This window comes from Xenopus laevis, chromosome 8S, assembly GCF_017654675.1.
Source record: "Xenopus laevis strain J_2021 chromosome 8S, Xenopus_laevis_v10.1, whole genome shotgun sequence".
Lineage (NCBI taxonomy): Eukaryota > Metazoa > Chordata > Amphibia > Anura > Pipidae > Xenopus > Xenopus laevis.
The window spans coordinates 27,285,782-27,306,063 of record NC_054386.1 but is presented as its reverse complement, the minus strand read 5'-3'; the positions used below and the strand labels follow the sequence as shown (position 1 = coordinate 27,306,063).

General features: G+C 45.0%; 1 protein-coding gene and 1 pseudogene across 1 annotated transcript; one reads left to right on the top strand and one right to left on the bottom strand.

The window, feature by feature from the left end:
* The first annotated feature begins 5,843 nt into the window (after positions 1 to 5,843).
* Positions 5,844 to 8,405, top strand: nrarp.S (NOTCH regulated ankyrin repeat protein S homeolog). Its single transcript, NM_001094984.1, is given in 1 exon segment — positions 5,844 to 8,405. A coding segment is annotated over 1 exon segment (345 nt). The 5' UTR covers positions 5,844 to 5,944; the 3' UTR covers positions 6,290 to 8,405.
* A 6,705-nt stretch (positions 8,406 to 15,110) lies between these two features.
* On the bottom strand, positions 15,111 to 20,066 carry LOC108699875 (annotated as a pseudogene).
* Positions 20,067 to 20,282: the final 216 nt, after the last annotated feature.

Genomic DNA, 20,282 nt, shown 5'->3' with positions numbered 1-20,282 from the left:
CTGACGATGACAAAGACTGCCTCCCAGGATCCACCAACAAATGGGTGATTGTGGATGTTCCACATCTCTACTTCCAAGGCAAATAATGGGCATGTGATTTTAAGTTAACCATTTTTGTTTGTATTGTTATAAATGTTTACGAAAAATAGAGAAAATGAATCTCCAGCACTTATCTTACTTAGATGTAGTGGTGCATATGGAAATGTAAATATCACCGCCTCATCCTAAAAGATTCTAGATTTCACCAAATATCTTTTCATGTATGTCGGGGGGGGGGAAAGAACCTTCAAGATTTCTATATAAAACAATATTTTACTGAAAATATACACATACAAAACTCTTAATAACATGAATGATTTATTGCAAAAGTGAAATCATCTGTTTATTCATGCTGGACTTCTAATAAAAAACTGGTCTTTTAAAGGGGTTGTGCACCTTTGAGTTAACTTTTAGTATGACGTAGAGAGTGATATTCTGAGACAATTTGCAGTTGGTTTTCATTTTTTATTATTTAAGGTTTTTGAGTTATTTAGCTTTTTATTCAGCAGCTCTTCAATTTGCATTATAAACAATCTGGTAGCTGGGGTCCAAATGACCCTAGCAACCATGCATTGATTTGAATAAGACACTGAAATATGAAAAGTAGAGGGTCTTATTAGAAAGATGAAAAATAAAAATGAGCAATAACAATAAATTTGTGATTTTAAAAAAGAATTTGTTTTTAGATGGGATCAGCGACGTCCATTGGAATGCTGGAAAGAGCCAGAAGAAAAAGACAAATAATTATAAAACTATAAAAAATAAATAATCAAAACCAGTGGAAAAGTTTCTTAGAATTAGCCATAGTTATTACATACTAAAAGTTTAATTAAATGTGAACCATCCCTTTAATTACTTATCAGCCTTATATTATGACATTTCTATTCTATGTGTATATTGTGAGTGGGTCCCTAAGCTCAGTAAGTGACAGCAGCACAGAGCATGTGCAGTGAATCAACAGAAAAGAGCTACTGGGGCATCTTTGGAGACACAGATCTTCCCTGCTAAAGGGTTGTGGTTGCCTTGGGCTGGTATAGAAGCACAAAACATAATGTACAACATTTCTAGCCTACTTCTTTAGTTAAGCTTTAGTTCACCTTTAAATTTACATCCTTTAATAGATGCGTGCTGCAGACTACACTGATGTCCTTGCAGCGCTGTGCCCAAATGAAGTGCTAATGATCTTGTTTATTTTATAGTGGGTGAGATGGGTGGCTTCCTTAATTATGCACATTTAATAGTGTGTTATTATAGCATTCCTTGAAGGAAACCCTTCCACTGTGTGGCCGCATCGCAGTTCATTTGCATACAAAACCAGCATTAAAGAAGTCATGCAGGATATAATCATCATCACCATTTATTTCTATAACGCTGACAAGTTACGCAGTGCTTTACTTTAGTTATAACAAACAGGGAGTAAATGGTGAATAACAAACAAGCGTGTACAGAGTAGAATAGGATTAGAGGGGCCTACACATGAGAGTTTACAAACTAAATGTTTGGGGAACAATTGAGACATTAGGATATTAGAAACAATTTTTTGATTTATGATACAGTAATGATTGTTTAAGGTACATTGAATAAGCTTCTTTAAATAGGTGGGTCTTTAAGGAGTGTTTGGAAAGGAGAAAGTCTGACCGCTCGACGTAGAGATTTACAGAGAAAAGAAGTGGCCAGAGAGAAGTCTTGTAGACGAGAATGGGCAGAAGTGATGAGAGGAGAAGCGAGGCGAAGGTCAGAAGCAGAGTGAAGGTTTCTTGAAGGAGTGTATTTGGAGATCAGGGATGAAATGTAGGGAGGGGCTTCACTGTTAACGGCCTTGAATGAGAGTGTTAGTAATTTGAATTTGATTCTAGAGGAGATTGGGAGCCAGTGAAGGGATATGCATATGGGAGTATCTGATGTTGAGTGGTGAGTTAGATGAATGAGTCTAGCAGCCACATTTAGAACAGATTGGAGTTGTGAAAGGCAACTTGTTGGAATACCTGCGAGGAGTAGGTTGCAGTAATCAAGGCGGGAGATGATGAGAGACTGAAACAGTGTTTTGGTTGATTCTCAACTGAGATATGGTCGTATTGGGACAATGTTGACAGCTGAATAAGACAAGATTTTGCAAGTGTTTGGATGTGTGGTGAAAAAGACCGATGCGAGTTTAGGATAACTCCTAGGAGCGTGCCCTTGTGGTTGAATGAAAGGTGGTGTTGTTTACTGTGAGTGAGATCTGAGGGACAGGGGAAGATCTTGGCAGAAATATGAGTTCTGTTTTTGAAAGATTCTGTTTCAGGTGGCACCGTGACATCCAGGAGGAGACAGCAGAGAGACAGTCTGTAACTTGGGAAAGGACAAAAGGAGAGAGGTCAGGAGTAGACAAGTAGAGTTGGGTGTCATCAGCATAAAGGTAATACTGAAGTCCAAAAAACTATGTTTTCCTAGCAAAGTAGTATAGAGCGAGAACAGCAGTGGGCCTAGAATAGAGCCTTGAGGAACTCCGACAGAGAGAGAGGGAATGTAGTAGAAGTAGAGTTAGAGAAGGCAACTTTAAAGGAACAGTCAGGCAGATAAGAAGTAAACCATGAAAGTATAAAATGCCTAGGAGGAGTGGATGGTCATCTGTGTCAAAGGCTGCAGATAGATATAGAAGGATGTGAATATGGAAACCATAAGTGCCTGCTTTTCAGTTCTCTTCAGCTCCTAGCCACCAGCTATGTGCAGGCCCGGACTGGCAATATGTGGGTTCTGGCAAATGCCAGAGGGGCTGCTATAAGCTGCCATAGAAAGTAGGTATTTAGTGGGCTAGTGGGGGCTGTTTGGGCCTCTGTGTGGGCTGATTGGGCCTCTGTGTACCTGAAATGCCAGGGCCTATTTTAATTCTTAGTCCGGACCTGTCTATTTGTATGGGCTTGTGCTGCAGACTGCAGTGGTCTCCAAGCAGCATGGGTATGTGGAACCCCCCCAAGGTAGTTGGTATGTCCCTTCGTCCCCAGCTTGTGTCCAATTAAGAGCTGTTGCAGCAGGTGGGGAGAACCCAGCAAATGGTCTAAGTGACTTTCCTTCCTGGGTGCACCCTCCTGTCTCTGCCGGAGCCACATGTGAGAGCAGCGAGTGCCTCAAGGTAGGTACAAATGGAACAAAAGGGGAATATGAGAGGCTTGAAATATCCATTTTCCTGTCTGTCTGTTTACTGATTGCAACTCCCATCACCCTTCAGCTGTCAGAAGTGAAGGGGGTTGAATTAGAAAAAAGGTCACTGGTCGTGGTTGTTTCATTCAATGTGGCCATTGTATCACATAGGTATTACCCAGAACTGACTGATTTGTGTAACACATATGCTTGGCATGACAGTCCCCCCCCTAAGTTAGGTCCCCTGAATCCCCCCATCCTCCTCTGTGTATTTGGGTGAAGATGCCACGCAGAGATCATAGTACCCGTTTTTACATAGTTGTGTACATTTTAATGTTGCTGCCCCTAGTAGCCTATGCAGCTATGCAGATAAAAAACATTTTTATATATAAAAATATATATGTATATTTTATATATAATATATATATAAAAATGCAAATAAGAGACAGTGCACAAGTGACGACCAGTGACCTTTTTTTTCTAGGAATGCTGGGAAATCTCATTTTGATCCTTGAAAGAGGGAACACTTGGTATTCACAAACAATCTGCCCCTCTCTTTCCCACTGACCCCTCTCTGTTTGCTGTGTACATAGGATATGAAAGAATCCACTCATTCACTCCCAGCCCCCTGTATAAATGTCTGTCCCCACGCAGACTGCAATCCAGTGCAAGTCCTGTCCTGTTCAGCTGCCTCCTTAATCTGGTGCAGTCTGCAGCGAGCATCCTGCACCTCAGAACATTCCTTCTCTGTATATTTGTATTTATACATATGGGAGGAGGTGCCATATTATTTCCCTTAGACAGTACAGTATGAGGGTATAGGTTATTGTGTGCCCAGAAAATTCATTCTCTGTATATTTGTATTTATACATATGGGAGGAAGGAGGTGCCATATTGATTCCCTTAGCAAGTACAGTATGAGGGTATAGTTTATTGTGTGCCCAGAACATTCCTTCTCTGTATATCTGTATTTATACACATGGGAGGAGGTGCCATATTATTTCCCTAAGACAATACAGTATGAGGGTATAGCTTATTGTGTGCCCAGAATATTCCTTCTCTGTATATTTGTATTTATACATATGGGAGGAGGGAGGTGCCATATTGATTCCCTTAGACAGTACAGTGTGAGGGTATAGCTTATTGTGTGCCCAGAACATTCCTTCTCTGTATATTTATATTTATACATATTGGAAGAGGGAAGTGCTGTATAGATTCCCTGTATATTTATATTTATATTGGAAGAGGGAGGTGCCATATAGATTCCCTGTATATTTATAGTTATACATATGGGAGGAGAGAGGTGCCATAGTGCATTACAGTACACTACAGTATGGGGGGGGACATTACTGGAGTTTAAGTAACAAGTGACATCCCTTTCTTGCCCCTGTCAGTTTCACACCCTCCTGCTTTGCTTCCTCCCTGGATGAGCCATTCAGTGTTACAATGAGGGTCCTTTCGGTGTAAGAATGGTGGGATATCTGTACTGCCCCCTGCCTCCACATAAAGGAACAGGCCAGATCTCTGGTAGCAACAATCTCACCTTTCATGAGCTCAGAGCCCCGACATTTGCTCCCCAAACCTTCTATCTGGGGCTCAGTTCCCTACATTCATATTCGGTTCCCTACTAATTAGACCGTAAGCCCTTTGGCTCAGAGTAGCTTTTAGATTGTAAACTCCTTCTGTGAGTCCTGCATTTAGCCCTTCAATACCAATTCCCTTAATAGTTTGGCCTTCTCCTAATTTGTCATTTTTTCATGCCATTAACACCACTTCCTTGTAGTCCCAAGAGCCACTGTTGGCAAGGCACATACAAATGGCAGGTCAGCCAAAATTGTCATGGCTATTGTAACCCACCCCATGGCATGGGCAATAATGGAGTACAGAGTGCCCCCCAAGCATAGGAAATGCTGCAATGCCTATTCTTCGGCTGCACATCGCGTGAGAACTTTCTCTTCTCTCCCTAACTCAAACCTCACGGCCACGCCCAGACTCTCAACGTTCCACACGGAAGGGCGGGCTCTCCAAGTCCCCCGCTATCCCCTCCCCACGTGGGCCTCCAGCCAATGGGCGGCCGCGGCTGTTGAGCATTGTGATGCAAATCAGGGGGTTAGAGTAAAAAAGCAGCGGCAACGCGGAGCCAATTCCGAGTCGGACGCGCAGCGCAGGGGAGACACAGAGACGGGGATCAGCGGCGCTGCTGCCAGGGGGAACACTGGAAGAGATTCGCCTGGGAACTGGAATCCGTGAGCTTGTGCCTGATTCCCTGGGACTACAGCATCTGCCTGGCTGGCCTTCTGGGATCCCCCCTAAAGAATTGCCCTGGGCTTATTGCACTTACTTGGGTAGCTGCCTCCTGTGTCGCCGACCCCTTGCAAAGGTCTTCCAGTTGGGCACCTACCTGGCTTACCTATTAGAGACCTCTTGGAATACTGGCTGCAGAACAAACATTTGGCTACTGATCCACCATCTGGGCTGTTAGCTGCACCCTTAGTCCAAAGCTTCCAGGCACTCCCATCTGGCTTGCTTTCTTCTGCCCATCTACTCCTATGTGGACCGGTTACAAACCATCAGCTCTTGGGACCAGCAGAGTTCTTCTCTGGACCAACTACAATTGAGCCATATCCAAGACCTGAACCTTCTGGCTTTGGACATTCGCTGCAGAGATCACACGACTGGATCAGCTTCTGTAGAGACTTCCTTTGTGGACCTTCTATTGGGGCAACTCACTGTTGACCATCTGCTCAAGCTCCTTCCTTGGAATCTATTCTTCTGTCGCCCAGCCATGAGTCAGGCAGAAATGTCCACCTGCTCCATGCCCCATACCCAGCGGGTCTTCCAGGAGGCCGTGCGCAATGGCAACACCAAGGAACTGCACTCCCTTCTCCAGAACATGACCAACTGCGAGTTTAACGTCAATTCCTTTGGCCCAGAGGGCCAGACTGCTCTTCACCAGTCTGTGATCGATGGGAACCTGGAACTGGTGAAACTGTTGGTAAAGTTTGGGGCAGATATCAGGCTGGCAAACAGGGACGGATGGAGCGCGCTCCACATAGCCGCTTATGGTGGGCACCAAGACATTGTCCTCTACCTGATCACTAAGGCCAAATACTCCTCCAGCAGCCGATAACCGAGGTGGCGGAGTGAGTGCAGGACTCAGACACATTCCAACACTCCCTGTCCTTGTGTGTATGTGTGAGTGTGCTAGTGTGGTGGGGGGGAGTGCAAATTGGATCAATTCTCTTTCATTTTTCTTCCCCTTTAATTGTCTTAATGAATTTTAACAGCTGCTTCAGTTCTTTGTATTGCGAGCCCCCCATTTCCATGATACCCCCCTCCTCCTTAAATTTGTAAATGGGGTAAAGTCTGCATTCGTCCGGGGGGGGGGAGTTCAAGGTACAACGGAGAGATTGTGGGTTTTTTTTTAATTTCTTGCCTTTTATTTTTCTTACTTGACATGGAAAAGCTGCTCTAGACCCTCCCCCCAGTCTGTAGGAAGGTTTGAGGGGGGGGGGCTGTAAAGAAATATTTTTTTTTGGAGAAAAAAAAATCACTTTTTTAAAACTTCCTTTTCTCATCTACCTCGGCGTTCTTGTACAGTGTTGCCCCCACAGGACGTAGATACTGTATGTTGCACTTCAGTACCCTCCCCCATAAAACACAGCTTCATGACCTCTGTGGAATATGGGTTTAAATAGAAAAAAAAACGCTGAACATTTCAGGAAGGGATAAAAATAACCCCCACCCCTCTTTTTTTATAAGAAAAATATCCCTTTTATGGAAGCTTTCTTAAAGGCAAAGCAACAGGTTGCAGTTGACCACCCAATCTGGGCTTTTAGGAATATTTTTATATAGATATATATATTTTTGTGAAGGGGGCACTTCTGTTTTGCACAGTAGCAATGGCGCCACCTGCTGTCTGAAAGTTACTTGGGAACTGACCTGTCGACTACTGATCTGCCTTTGTGTGTGTACGCGCAGTGGGGGGGTGTTGTTTATAGTGTGACTATTTAGAGACAGAACTGTGATGCTGCTTTAATTAAAGGAAATGAGAATCACTGGGGTTCAGTTATGGATGAGATAGCAGAAGAAGGGTCACCCCAATAGCTGTCTGTACTACACCTGTACCTCCCATTAACGTGGGTTCTGCTTTATATCCAAAGGGATGGGTTTAACAGGTTAATGGACCTGGTCCAAATGTGGGGTCCACTCCATAGGTTGGTGCTTGGGGGGGTTGTTTCTTCCCTTTATTTTTCAGGGGAAGAGATGTAAATGAAATGAGCCGGCTTATCAGAGCCTTGCCCTATAATAGGTGTTTTATACCAAGACTGGGGGTGCAAACGCTTATAATCTTTCAAGACAATCCAGAATTGCCTCAATTCATCAATAGTGGGCTCCAACCTCCCCCCGTTCTCCGTACGCAGGAAAAAATCGAGGAGGAAAAGGAAAAAAAAAACTGTATTGAAGGGGGGACCCCCTTTTATTTAATGTGTCTATGTGACTAGACTGGCGATATTAAAGGGAGCACATACTGGTGCTTCTGTGAGTATAAAATGGGAAGGGTTAAATGAAAAGACAATAAAGTGGTGGGGGGGGTTGGGAGGGAGGATTTTTTTATGTAAAAAAAAAAAATACAGCTTGTTGCACATTGTGTTAGTGGATCTGCCACAATTTAATGTCATAATATTTATGATGTGAATATTCTGTGTTCATCTCAAGGGTTTCAAGCCACTCCCACTTTTAAAGGGGAACTTCATTTTTTTTTATATATGAATTATTCCACTGTGAAGCATCTTCCTTGCAGGCACCCCTGCCATATGGTGTCTAGAGCCATTTCTGCCACCACTGGGCACCGGCAGGTGCCCCACCCACAGAGAGCGGCGTCTTGTCCGTTCTGGGTCCTGTCCCCATTTCATTCTGTTATTTCACTGAAATCCTTGGGATGAGCAGGACGCCGTGGCTGAAATCTACTCCAGAAAGGAGTTAATGTACGTTTGCTTGTATCCCAGCGCCAGACTTTATAAAAACAAACCATTTCTTTAATTATGTTAATTAAACTTATAGGCTTATATTGAAGCTGTGTTGTGATGAACTGGATGACGTCTGCACCATGTGACCTGGAGTGTATGGTGTATATATATATATATATATATATATTTATATATATATATATATATATATATTTATATATATATATCCTGTAGCCCATGAAATAAATTCCAAGTTTTTGTTTTTTAAGAAACAAACAAAAGTCCAGATTGTGATGTCATTATTTCCTGTGCCGTTTGTTGCCAAATAATAATGTTAAGTCTTTTAAAGGGGGGGGGGGGGATTTGCAGTTTAATAAAGGGTTAAAAGGGGGTGTAAACCCCCAACATAACTTGCCAATATACACATGTTGCTGGTTATATAGTTCATAATACGACTCCTGACATAATGTAGCAGCTGATTAACAGATGGGCTGGAGTACTGACTTTTGCTACATTGTTTCACTGCACTCATCTCTGATGTCTGCTGAGGGGTTGGGGGTCAAATCCCTTCTTAAACCTGAACTGGGGCAGGTGGGAATGACAGGGACCTACCTGGTACATAGTGAGCAGGCAGTGGGAATGACAGGGACCTACCTGGTACATAGGGAGCAGGCAGGAATGACAGGGACCCACCTGGTACATAGTGAGCAGGCAGTGGGAATGACAGGGACCTACCTGGTACATAGGGAGCAGGCGGGAATGACAGGGACCTACCTGGCACATAGGGAGCAGGCGGGAATGACAGGGACCTGCCTGGAAACAGCAAACAAGAAACGGATCCGCACACACGCTATTATCAGCAGTTGGGGGGACACCCCTCTTTATTATATCACCTCGTGATCAACGTTTCGGGGGACCTGCCTGGTACATAGGGAGCAGGCAGTGGGAATGACAGGGACCTACCTGGTACATAGGGAGCAGGCGGGAATGACAGGGACCTGCCTGGTACATAGGGAGCAGGCAGTGGGAATGACAGGGACCTACCTGGTACATAGGGAGCAGGTGGGAATGACAAGGACTTACCCATTACATAGGGGGTAAGCAGTGAGAATGACAGTGACCTACCTGGTACATAAGGAGCTGGTGGGAATGACAAGGACCTACCCATTACATAAGGGGTAAGCAGTGGGAATGACAGGGACCTATCTGGTACATAGGGAGCAGGTGGGAATGACAAGGACCTACCCATTACATAGGGGGCAGGCCGTAATGACAGGGACCTATCTGGTACATAGGGAGCAGGCGGGAATGACGGGGACCTACCCGGTACATAGGGAGCAGCAATGATGGAAAGGGACCTACTTGGTACATAACCACTGAGGGAGAGATTAGCTACATGCTGTTAGGTGACAGTAAAATGAGCTGGCAGTTGGCTCATTGGTTTAATAGTTTTGCTGAACAGGGTCACGTTTCTTTAGGGTGGGGGTTGTAACTCAGTAACCAGAAATCCTTCAGTTTTACTGCCCATCCCAAGGAGCAGCAGGAGGAATTCCAGCATATTCACTCACATTGTGTTTGACGGCTGCTTTGTTAGGGCCTCAGATTGCAGAGCAGATGGAGAATCTCCTGTCTGTCTTCTTACCCCACCCTCCCTGTCACAGGCTTTTCCCCCTTCTCACTCCCCTCAGCCTGTCCGGTCATGAGAATGTACCCCTGTAGGTGAGAATGCCCTCATGCACGCGAAAATGCAAAAATGCTATGGAATGACCCAACTACTCTTCGTCTGTGGCTCTACAGGCTCCAGGGGCTCCATCTTGCCCCACCACACCTACTACCCCCACCTCTTCCTCTCTCGCTGCCTCTGTTAGACTCTCCTTCCCAGGCCTATGAACTGATCTGCCCCAGGGGCTAGAAGTTCTCAAATTAGATCATCATGTGACCTCCCAGTATAACAGCAGGAGCGGTCTCTTTAAATGGTAATGAGCATTCCCAGGTAGGGCTGCCACCTACTTACCTCATTATCTTCCCTAATTAAAAAGTCAGAAATTGCTCCCCCCAACATCTCCCTCCCAACCCAAGGGGTTAATATGCAGTCTCCCCTCTTATTGCTGGGAGTTCCATGAGCATTCATGAGGTTGGGCACTGATGTTCGGTATCAGGCTCACAGTCAGGGTTCCAGTTCATCCCACAGGGGTTCAGTTGGGTTGAGATTCTTCAAATCTCAGCAAACCCATTCTGTATGGCCCTGGCTCTGTTTAATGGGGGGGACTTTATGGTGCTGGAACATGAAAGGCCCCCCCAAATTGTTCCACAAAGTAGGAAGCATGGAATTGTCAGGAATGCCATTGTACCCTGTAGCCTTAGGGCAGCGGCACACGCTCAGATTCGGGGAGATTTAGTCGCCCGGCGATATATCGCCTCTTCTTTGGGGTGACTAATCTCCCCAAACCACCTTCCGCCGGCTAGAATCTAAATTGTCGGATGGATGGCACTCGGAGCTCTTAATTTTCCTTGTGAGACAACTTTGTGAGACTTCGGAAAACTAAGCGCACCGATTGCCATCCCGCTGATGATTTACATTCTAGCCGGCTGGAGGCAGTTCGGGGAGATTAGTCGCCCCCCAAAGAAGAGGAGATTTGTCACTTGGAGACTAATCTCCCCAAATCTGAGTGTGTGCCTCTGCTCTTAAGGTTTCACTGGAACCAGGGACCCAAACCTACAGCCCCAGACTATTATTTCTCCTCCCCCAAATATTACCATTGACATTATGAATTCAGGCAGGTAGTGTCCTCCTGGCACTGCCCAACCCAGACTTTTCTATCAAACTGGCAGTTGAGATGACATTTATTTATCCCTCCTGAAGTCTTGGGTCTGTAGAAGCTGTCGGTGAGGATTTTGTAGAGGAATTCATTATTTGGACACAGGATCTGCCCCCCCCCATGTGCCAATGAGGCAGAGAGTGGGGCAGCAAATGATGATAGAGACTGACAGAGCACCCCCTGCTCATCGGCAGTACCATTGTCACACCTGCCAGGCTGCCCCCCAGATCTGTGAGTCTTTGCACAAGTTCATCAGACTAAAGGCAAAGGCTGATATATCCCCCCCCTCCTGATTCAAATGCCCCCATCCATTCATCTTGCCCTCTCCTAGCTTTTCTTTCTCTCTCTATTCACTGCTGGGACACCCCAATCCTTCCCTTGTTCTGGGAGCCTCATGGAGCAGCTGCTATGTTAATGAGAGGGTGCACCGCAGCTCCCACCCCCTCTCTCCAAGATGCTAAATAAATCCAGCCATGCCCTGGCACTCAGGGAGACTCACAAAGGAGGCATCTTACCCCAACACTGGCGCCTTTTCTCATTCAAATGTATTAACCAGCAGGCAGAATAGTCTTGAATTGCATTAAATAGATGCAACCCCCCCCTCCGCCTCCTCCTCCATCCCCCCAACTGCCAGACACCCGGCCCTCCCCACATACTCACAGACTGTTGTGTCTGCTTTGGAATTTGTAAATGCAACATTTCATCCCAAAATTCCCACTCCTTCACCCAACTCCTGCACACAGCACCCACTGTGGCAAATCTGCACCTCATTACCCTGCCAACCTGCACCCTGTGCTGTGTGCCTGGCAGCAGTTCTCTCCTGCTTTATGGAAGCTGAGATTTTAGCTACTGTATCTGTATAACAGAGTATTCTGTCCCAGTGGCTGCACAGATCCTATCTGATCCCCATTGGAAGCAGCAGTCCTACCCTGCTTTATGGCAGCTGAGATTTTAGCTACAGTATCTGTATAATAGAGCATTCTGTCCCAGTGGCTGCACAGATCCTATCTGATCCCCATTGGAAGCAGCAGTCCTACCCTGCTTTATGGCAGCTGAGATTCTAGCTACAGTATCTGTATAACAGAGCATTCTGTCCCAGTGGCTGCAGAGATCCTAAGACTGGTAGATCGGGATCTACCAGTAGACCTTTAGCTGGTGATCAGTAGATCGCAATACACTGTCAACAAACAGCTTGACTAAATTACCCTTCTGTTTTATTCTTTTCATTCAGATATTTATTATGTTAAGGCTACATAAGAAATATTTGTTTTTTTTTAAAAATAGCAATGAAAATTCTCTTATAAATCAATATAATATTCAAGTAATATTTTCCATGGAACATGCTAACTGATATTATGGATGTAGATCATAATTGGACATTATCACTAAAAGTAGACCCCGCATTAGTAAAGTATGGGCACTCCTGTCCTAAGGGAAGCAGAATATTCTGATTCCTTGGGTCGGTGCTGTGGGTGTCTGTGCTGTATATAGTGTAGGTCTCAGTGCTGAGTGTAAGATGTTGGGAAGGGAAAATTAAAGAGCGTGTGGAGGCTGTTGGTGTGTTGGTTTGGGGAGGGGGGTTGAGGCTTCAGACAACAAAGGCAGATTCTGGCAGCAGATTGTTCTATAGGAGCCAGGAATTCTGGGTTTCCCTCTGCCCATTTTTTTTCTCCTGAGACGGTGAATTCTTTAATGCTACTAAGGGCTCACAGGCAGTGCATGGGTTAAACTCCCCCCCCCCACCGCTTTTCCAAAATGGGGTTTTCAAAGGCCTCATTCACCCTGTGCAGCCACACAGAAAATTCTCTCCAGGGCTGATGCCATTCTTACAGAATAAAGTGTTACCATAGGGCCTTGCAAAGGGGGGTGCTCTTTGTTTGTAATCCCCCTCCCCCACCCCAAAAAAGTCCAATGGATGCTGTGTAGTTTCCCTGGGAAGAATATCGGAAAACGTAGGGGACGGGGCGAAAACCTAGTGGCCGTCCCATTAAAGGGATACTGTCACGGGAAAACATTGTTTTTCTCAAAACACATCAGTTAATAGTGCTGCTCCAGCAGAATTCTGCACTGAAATCCATTTTTCAAAAGAACAGACAGATTTTTTTATATTGAATTTTGAAATCTGACATGGGGTTAGACATATTGACAGTTTCCCAGTTGCCTCCAGTCATGTGACTTGTGCTCTGATAAACTTCAGTCACTCTTTTCTGCTGTACTGCAAGTGGGAGTGATATCAATTACCCCCCCCCAGCAGCCTAACAAAGGAACAATGGGAAGGTAACCAGATAGCAGCTCCCTAACACAAGATAATAGCTGCCTGGTAGATATAAAAACAACACTCAATAGTAAAAGCCAAGTCCCACTGAGACTGATTCAGTTAAGGTGGCCATACACGGGCCGATAAAAGCTGCCAGCAGTTTATTGGCCCGTGTAAGTATCTGGCCGATCTCGATCGGATGGGACTAAAAATCCCGTCGGATCTGATCGTTGGGCCCTAGGGCCCACAATCGGATCAGCCCGGTATTGCCCACTTCAAGGTGGGCATATCGGGGAGAGATCCGCTCGTTTGGCGACATCGCCAAACGAGCAGATCTCTCCATGTATGGTTAGCTTTACATTAAGTAGGAGAAATGACAGCCTGACAGAAAGTAGTCCCATCCTAAAGTGCAGGCACAAGTCACATGACTGGGGGCAGCTGGGAAACTGACAATATGTGTAGCCCCATTTCAGATTTCAAAGTTGAATATAAAAAAATCTGTTTGCTCTTTTGAGAATTGGATTTCAGTGCAGACCTCTGCTGGAGCAGCACTTTTAACTGATGTGTTTTGAAAAAAACATCTTTTCACATGACAGTATCCCTTTAAGGAGTAGCGCAGAACCTGCTCAATGCTCATGGGATGTCAGAACCAGCGTAGTTGGGCTGCTGACCTTTGTGCTGTCCATTCCCTGAGCTGTCACACCCCCCATTGGATTCAGGGACACGCTGGGAAAAGCAGAGGCCGCCTTTGTTGCCTGCAATGTTTTCCTTTTGCCAGTAAGTGGCGCTCCTGCTGCATCACTACATTCATTATCATCATCATCAAGGACAATGAGCTGACAATCTCATCGGACACCCCCTCCCATCCCCAGACATTGCATGCATTACCCACAATCCCTTATTCTGCCCCCACATTATGATCACAGCCTGTTGGGGGCCCAGTTGTAGTTGTAGTGGGGGCCCAGATGGGAGGAACCTTGTCTGGGAGTGGGAGGGCAGTGATCATGTTGCGGTGTAACAGGGAGTCACTGGGGATCGTTGGAGGCACAGTCTAAATCTGACAATATATTTTGTATTAATTGGGGTCCCATTCTGCTTTGTTGCCAGGGCCAACCACAATGGGACTTTTTGAAGGCAGTAGGAGAACAACCCGTGCCCCCCTAGAGGAAATTAACTAGTGTTAAATAACAGTAACACCAAAAACTGAAAGTGTTTTAAAGTAATGAAAATAGCATGTACTGTTCCCTGCACTGGTAAAACTGATCTGGTTTTTAACAGAAACACTACTATAGTTCATATAAACAAGCTGCTGAGTAGCAATGGTGAAAATTGAAAAAAGGCTATATGGTACAGGATAAATAGTGGATAACAGATACCATTTTGTTCTAGAGAGCTTATCTGCTATCTGCTGCGTAACCTGAGCTTTTTCTCCTTTGAATGGCTGCCCCCATTGCTACACAGCAGCTTATTTATATAAACTATAGTAGTGTTTCTGAAGCAAACACAGCAGTTTTACCAGTGCAGGGCAAATTTTACTTTAAAAAAATTAATTTTTTGATGTTACTGATCCTTTAAGCCCCATGATTTCTCATGCCTCATGGGTAAGTACTGATCATTGTATGCTGCAGACTGCACTGATTTCTAACCAGCCATGCAAAGTGCATTTGTAGCACGGGGATCCCATATGAGGCTGGTTTAGAGGGGATGAGAGGGAACAATGTTTCACTTCCGTGTGCTTCTGCTGCCACCTAGTGATGCAAGTTTTTATCGCACCTTTCACCCCAAATCTGTGCAATTGGCTCATGTCAGTCACACAAAGGATTCTGGGATTGTACAATGAAAAGAGAAGCGCAGTGTAGTCATAGTATTTACCATAGGCAGAAGGATAGGCATACTCACACAGAATGATCTCGAGTAACAGTTTATTGAGGGTGGGGGATACCAAGCTGCCCCCCAAAACATTGCAGAACCCCACCCCCATGCTGAAGATTATCCCAATGGTCCCAAGGCCATTCCATCAGACTTACAGAGGAGCCGCTTCACCCCTCAGCTTTTATATTTTGATGCCAATCGGCTGTTCTTGCACCAGGGTGAGTACAGGAAGGAGAGGTGGGGTCATGATTTGATCCTTACTGCAACTCTTCACTCACTGAAAGGGGACAAAAGAACACAATAACCATGTGTCTCTTCTGCATGTGCTGCTCTCCTCCCATTGTTAAGGTGGGTCCTCAAGCCACCATTGAGCTGTTTTATTGAGAAAGTGCTCCCTCTAATGGAGAAACTTTTATCAGCTACCTAAATTGACCTATGTGCAAGACTACAGCTCAGCCTATTGCCTGAACATGGGGAAGAAAGCAGCCCAGGAGCAGGAAGTAGTGAGAATCACACCCCCCTGCTGGGGTCCGCCCAGGTGGAGGTACCTAGATGACCCCATCACACCCCCAATCAGAAAGTTCTGCCCTGCCCTGCTATTTGCCCCGTCACTTACCATCTTTCAGTACCTCGCAGTACTCCTTGCACTCCTCCTCCGTGTATAACTGGTTCCCGTTACCCCAGCATCCGCCGTAGGAGAATGTCATGCACTTTCCTTGTGCCGCATCAAATGCCCAACGTGTCTTGTCCATCTTGCATGGGCCGGGGATAATCGCCAAACGACAGGCAGCTGCAACATGAAAGATAGGGATTTTAAAGGGAAAACAAACTCGGTATATGGTGTGAAATGTCATCATGTCAAACAAATATCTGCTGTAGAACCATGTGCTTGGCATTATTTGCCTTACTACACTTTTATGGTGCAGATTCTTCTATTGCCTCTAGAGGGAGCAGCATCTCACTCATGGTCATGTGTCTCCACTCTGCCTGACCATGGAAAAGAGAGCAGCCCAGGAGCTAGAGGTAGATGGGATCCACTTTCCAAGGGGAGGTTCCTGTCTGACCATGGGAAAGAGAGCAGCCCAGGAGCAGAAAGTACAGAGAATCAGAGCTCTGTACCTAGGTAAGCACTGGGGGGAGATTGGATTCACTTACCCAGGGGGAGGTTCCTGTCTGAGCATAGGAAAGAGAGCAGCACAGGAGCAGGAAATACAGAGAATCAGAGCTCTGTACCTGGGTAAGTACTGGGGGGGGGAGATTGGATTCACTTACTCAGGGGGAGATTCCTGTCTGACCATGGGAAAGAGAGCAGCCCAAGAGCAGGAGGTACAGAGAATCGGAGTTCTGTACCTGGGTAAGTACTAGGGGAGATTGGATTCACTTACTCAGGGGGAGGTTCCTGACTGACCATGGGAAAGAGAGCAGCCCAGGATCAGGAAGTGCAGTGACTGACTCTCTATACTACTATCCCTTTAATGGCCCAGAAATATTCATTTACACTTTTATTCACCAGCACCCCTGTACTTACCTTATGTCCTGCAGGTTTGCAGACATTCTTTCTCAGAATGGAAGTTGTTGTTGTTACCGAGACAGCCACCATATTGAAAGCTCTCGCAGGCCATGGTGGTGGAGTTGTAGAAGTAGCGGTTGTTATTGCCGAAGCAAGGGCCTGATGCCGGGGCCAGCCTGCAGGACCCTAGGGGAAGGTGACAAAGTGTGTCAGTTTAATTAACGGGCATGGGTGCCCACAATGCAATAGTAACTCCCTGCACTATACCCACCTCCCTTTTTTTTGGATAGGGGGCTGTTCTCCATTCCAGACCCCTCCTCTTCCTCAGGAAGCACCGCCCTCTGAGTTCTCTGCAACACACAGCATAGCAGGCTATTACATACATGTACCTGCATTCCCTCTCTGTGTATATGGGTGAGAGCTGCCATATGCCTGGTCATACCTACCTGGGGTCTAACTTCAATTTCCCCTGGAGAGCACTCACCTGCAGGAGAAATAACAAGAAAGGAAGATCAGATGATCACTCTGTGCCAGCAGAAGCAGCATGGCATGTAGTCAGGATATAATGCCTTAAAGGAACAGTGCCAAAACTGTGCCATAATTCCACATTACACCCCCACTGGCACCCTGTACTGACCGCCGTTTGTTAGAATCAAGATGGAGTCTTCGGGGCTGCCCTGAGTCAAGGCAAACTGTCTGAATTCATCTATAATAGTCGGTTGCAAGTCTGGGCTCCGCCCTAAGATCCACCAAAGAGAAATTCCATATGAAGAATTGAAACAAGGGTTTTTTAAAAAAAAGAGGCTTTTTGAATTTTTACCATGGATATGGTGACACCCAGGGGTTTAAATAGGGAATGGGAACTTAATTATTTCATTAGTTGATTAGTCATTCCCATTGTACCACCCCCCCTTTTCTAATTTTTCAATTTTTTTCAATTCTTTTTCAATTCTTTTAAATTTTCGATTGCTTTCTCATTTATTCATTTTTTCATTTTTCTATTGTATGTCGCTTTTTCATTTGCTTGATTCTTTTTGTTTAAGTTTCATTTGTATTTGCATTTATATTTTATATTTCATATATCCTTCATGAACTACTTGATTATTTCTTCACTGGCATCATATCTAGATATATTTATCTGTAACACTGTATTAACTAATTGATGAATGATCTATATTGTCTAATTTAATTATTTATTGGATTCATAATATACTATTTATTAATTAATTTATCATATTACACATTACATATTTAATCATCAATTTATTGACGCTATAATGACTGCCACGTTTTTAAATTCAGATTGATTAAATCACCTGTGTGTGTTTTAACTTTTGTATAAGTATTTTGCCAGCAGGGGGCGCTTTTGGCTTCTGATGAAGGGACCCATGCAGTCATGAAACGAGTAGAGCCATGCACTCCCCTGCTCTATACATCCATTCCAAACAATAATTATGTTTTTAACGTATATTTAATAAAATAGGATTTTTTATCAGTACATGTTGTACCAGAGTACCCCATCCTATTTTGGATCCAGCTACGTTTTGAGTGCGCCTATCCGTTGTTTCTTCGGTTGAGAGAGACCAACTGCGTCAACACAGGCAAAAACAGGACAGAGGTGATACTCACTGTACAGCTTGACGGTCGTCTTGTTCTCCGCGTCCTTCTTCTTCTTCTTCATCAGCATGATGGCATACTCGTTGTAGTTGGTGAAGACAACATAGTTCTGGATCGTGGTTCCCCACCCTAGAGAACAGAATTGGTCTGGATGGTAAAAAGTGTATCAATAAAGCTGAGATCTAGAACAATCTGTAAGGTAAAGTCTTAATGCGGGTTTGAAGTAGTCAAACTTCCCTGGGTTTCTCGGTCTCTGTCTTCTGATAGGAACCAACAATCTGAGAGCAGGTTCCGTTCCTGTGAGGGAAATAGATTCCACTGGTGAATCCCATGGCACCCCCACACTACTGAACTTCTTATTCCTCTCTCCTTGCTCCATGCCAACCTTCTATTTGTGGTGCTGAATTATTCTGGAATTAGTTTCTTCTCATCAAGCGTAGACTATAAATGGGCCTTCAACCAATACTATTTCTTGGTGCCAGACATACTTGGCTTTTAGATCCCATGTTGGCTGTCATGATTCTTTTCCTTTGGACAAGACATGCCTAGTCCATCTTACTTTATTCCAATTGATTCTAAATCACTCAAATAGGACAAGCGTTCCGTTCTTCCCTTTCATTGCACAATGCATACTTTAAAGGTTTTTGTGTACCCTGGTTTTAGATCACTCTACTCATTGTCACTCTCTTTTCATTAAACCAGACAATACATTTCTCCTTCCTTTGACCTAAACAAGACATAATCATTCTAGAGCACACTGGATTTTTTTAGCCAATATATATATTGGGTTCTAGATCACTCATCTGCTGTCAGAATTCAAAATGTAAAATATCTAGATTATAGATAACTCTTCTGGTATCCTCTTTGTCTTTCTGCAATACACCAGAAGAGTACCCTGATTCTAAAACACTCACAGTGTCAGCATTTGATATGACTGGGCTTCACCCCTGCCTGCCCCGTGTAACCTGAGATGGGTCCCCCCTTACCTCATCCTTGTGTTCACAATCCGAACCTCCCCATCGTTAAGCTCCAGTGTCCCCATGTTGAACTTCTCCTTGTGTTGCTTCAGCCATTTGCAGCCCATGGCAATGTCGTACCATTTGCCGTAAATCTGGAAACACGGGGCAGAAAGTTCCCTGGTTAAAGGGCAACTAACTGGTATGTCGACTGTAGCACTAAAGCAGTGTTGGGAAGGAAGGCTCAGTACTAGTGGGTAGAAGCAGGAATGCTGCCAATAACCTTGTGCTACTAAATTGCTCCGACTTTCTCACTAAACTGGTCAGTAATTGAGAAGGGTGTGGCGCCCCCTGCAGGAGAGGACAACTCACTGCAGCTTCAGGTAACCCAAAAAGTAGATTTAAAAAGAAATACGTTGTGTGTGTTGGGAATGCAGTATGGCAGCTCCTGCACAAATGTGCACATATAGACAAGACATTGTCTTGTCCCCACCCCCCCATAAGGAGGCTTAGTGCAGGAGAATAAGGAGCACTGTCCCTTTAGAACCTCCCCCCCCCCCCACAGCTCTTTTACCTTCTGGAGATCAAAATTCTCCTGGATCTGGATATTGTCTTCTGACTGGATTGGGCTGCACCTCCTAAGAGCCAGGAGTGTGGGGACCAAAATTAGGGCCCAGCAGATGTTCATGTCTCCCCCCATGTGTGCTCTCCCCTCAGACTAATGAAGTGCTCTCCGCTCATTCCAAACTTCTAATCACTCTGGGAACAACCCCCTGTCCTGGGCTCTAACTCCTGGTTGGGGGCTTTAATGTTTGATCTTGTCCTTTAGCCAATCCCAGAGGAGCTTTTATCCCTTATCTGTGTCCTCTTTGTACAGACCCTCCCACCCTCACTGTCCTTACCCTACACCAGGGGTCCCCAACCTTTTTTACTCGTGAGTCACACTCGTGAGTCACATTTAAATGTAAAAAAGAGTTGGAGAGCAACACAAGCATGAAAAAGTCCATGGGGATGTCAAATAAGCGATGTAATTGGCTATTTGGTAGCCCCTATATGGACTGGTAGCCTACAGGAGGCTCTGTTTGGCAGTACATCTGGTTTTTATGCAACCAAAACATTCCT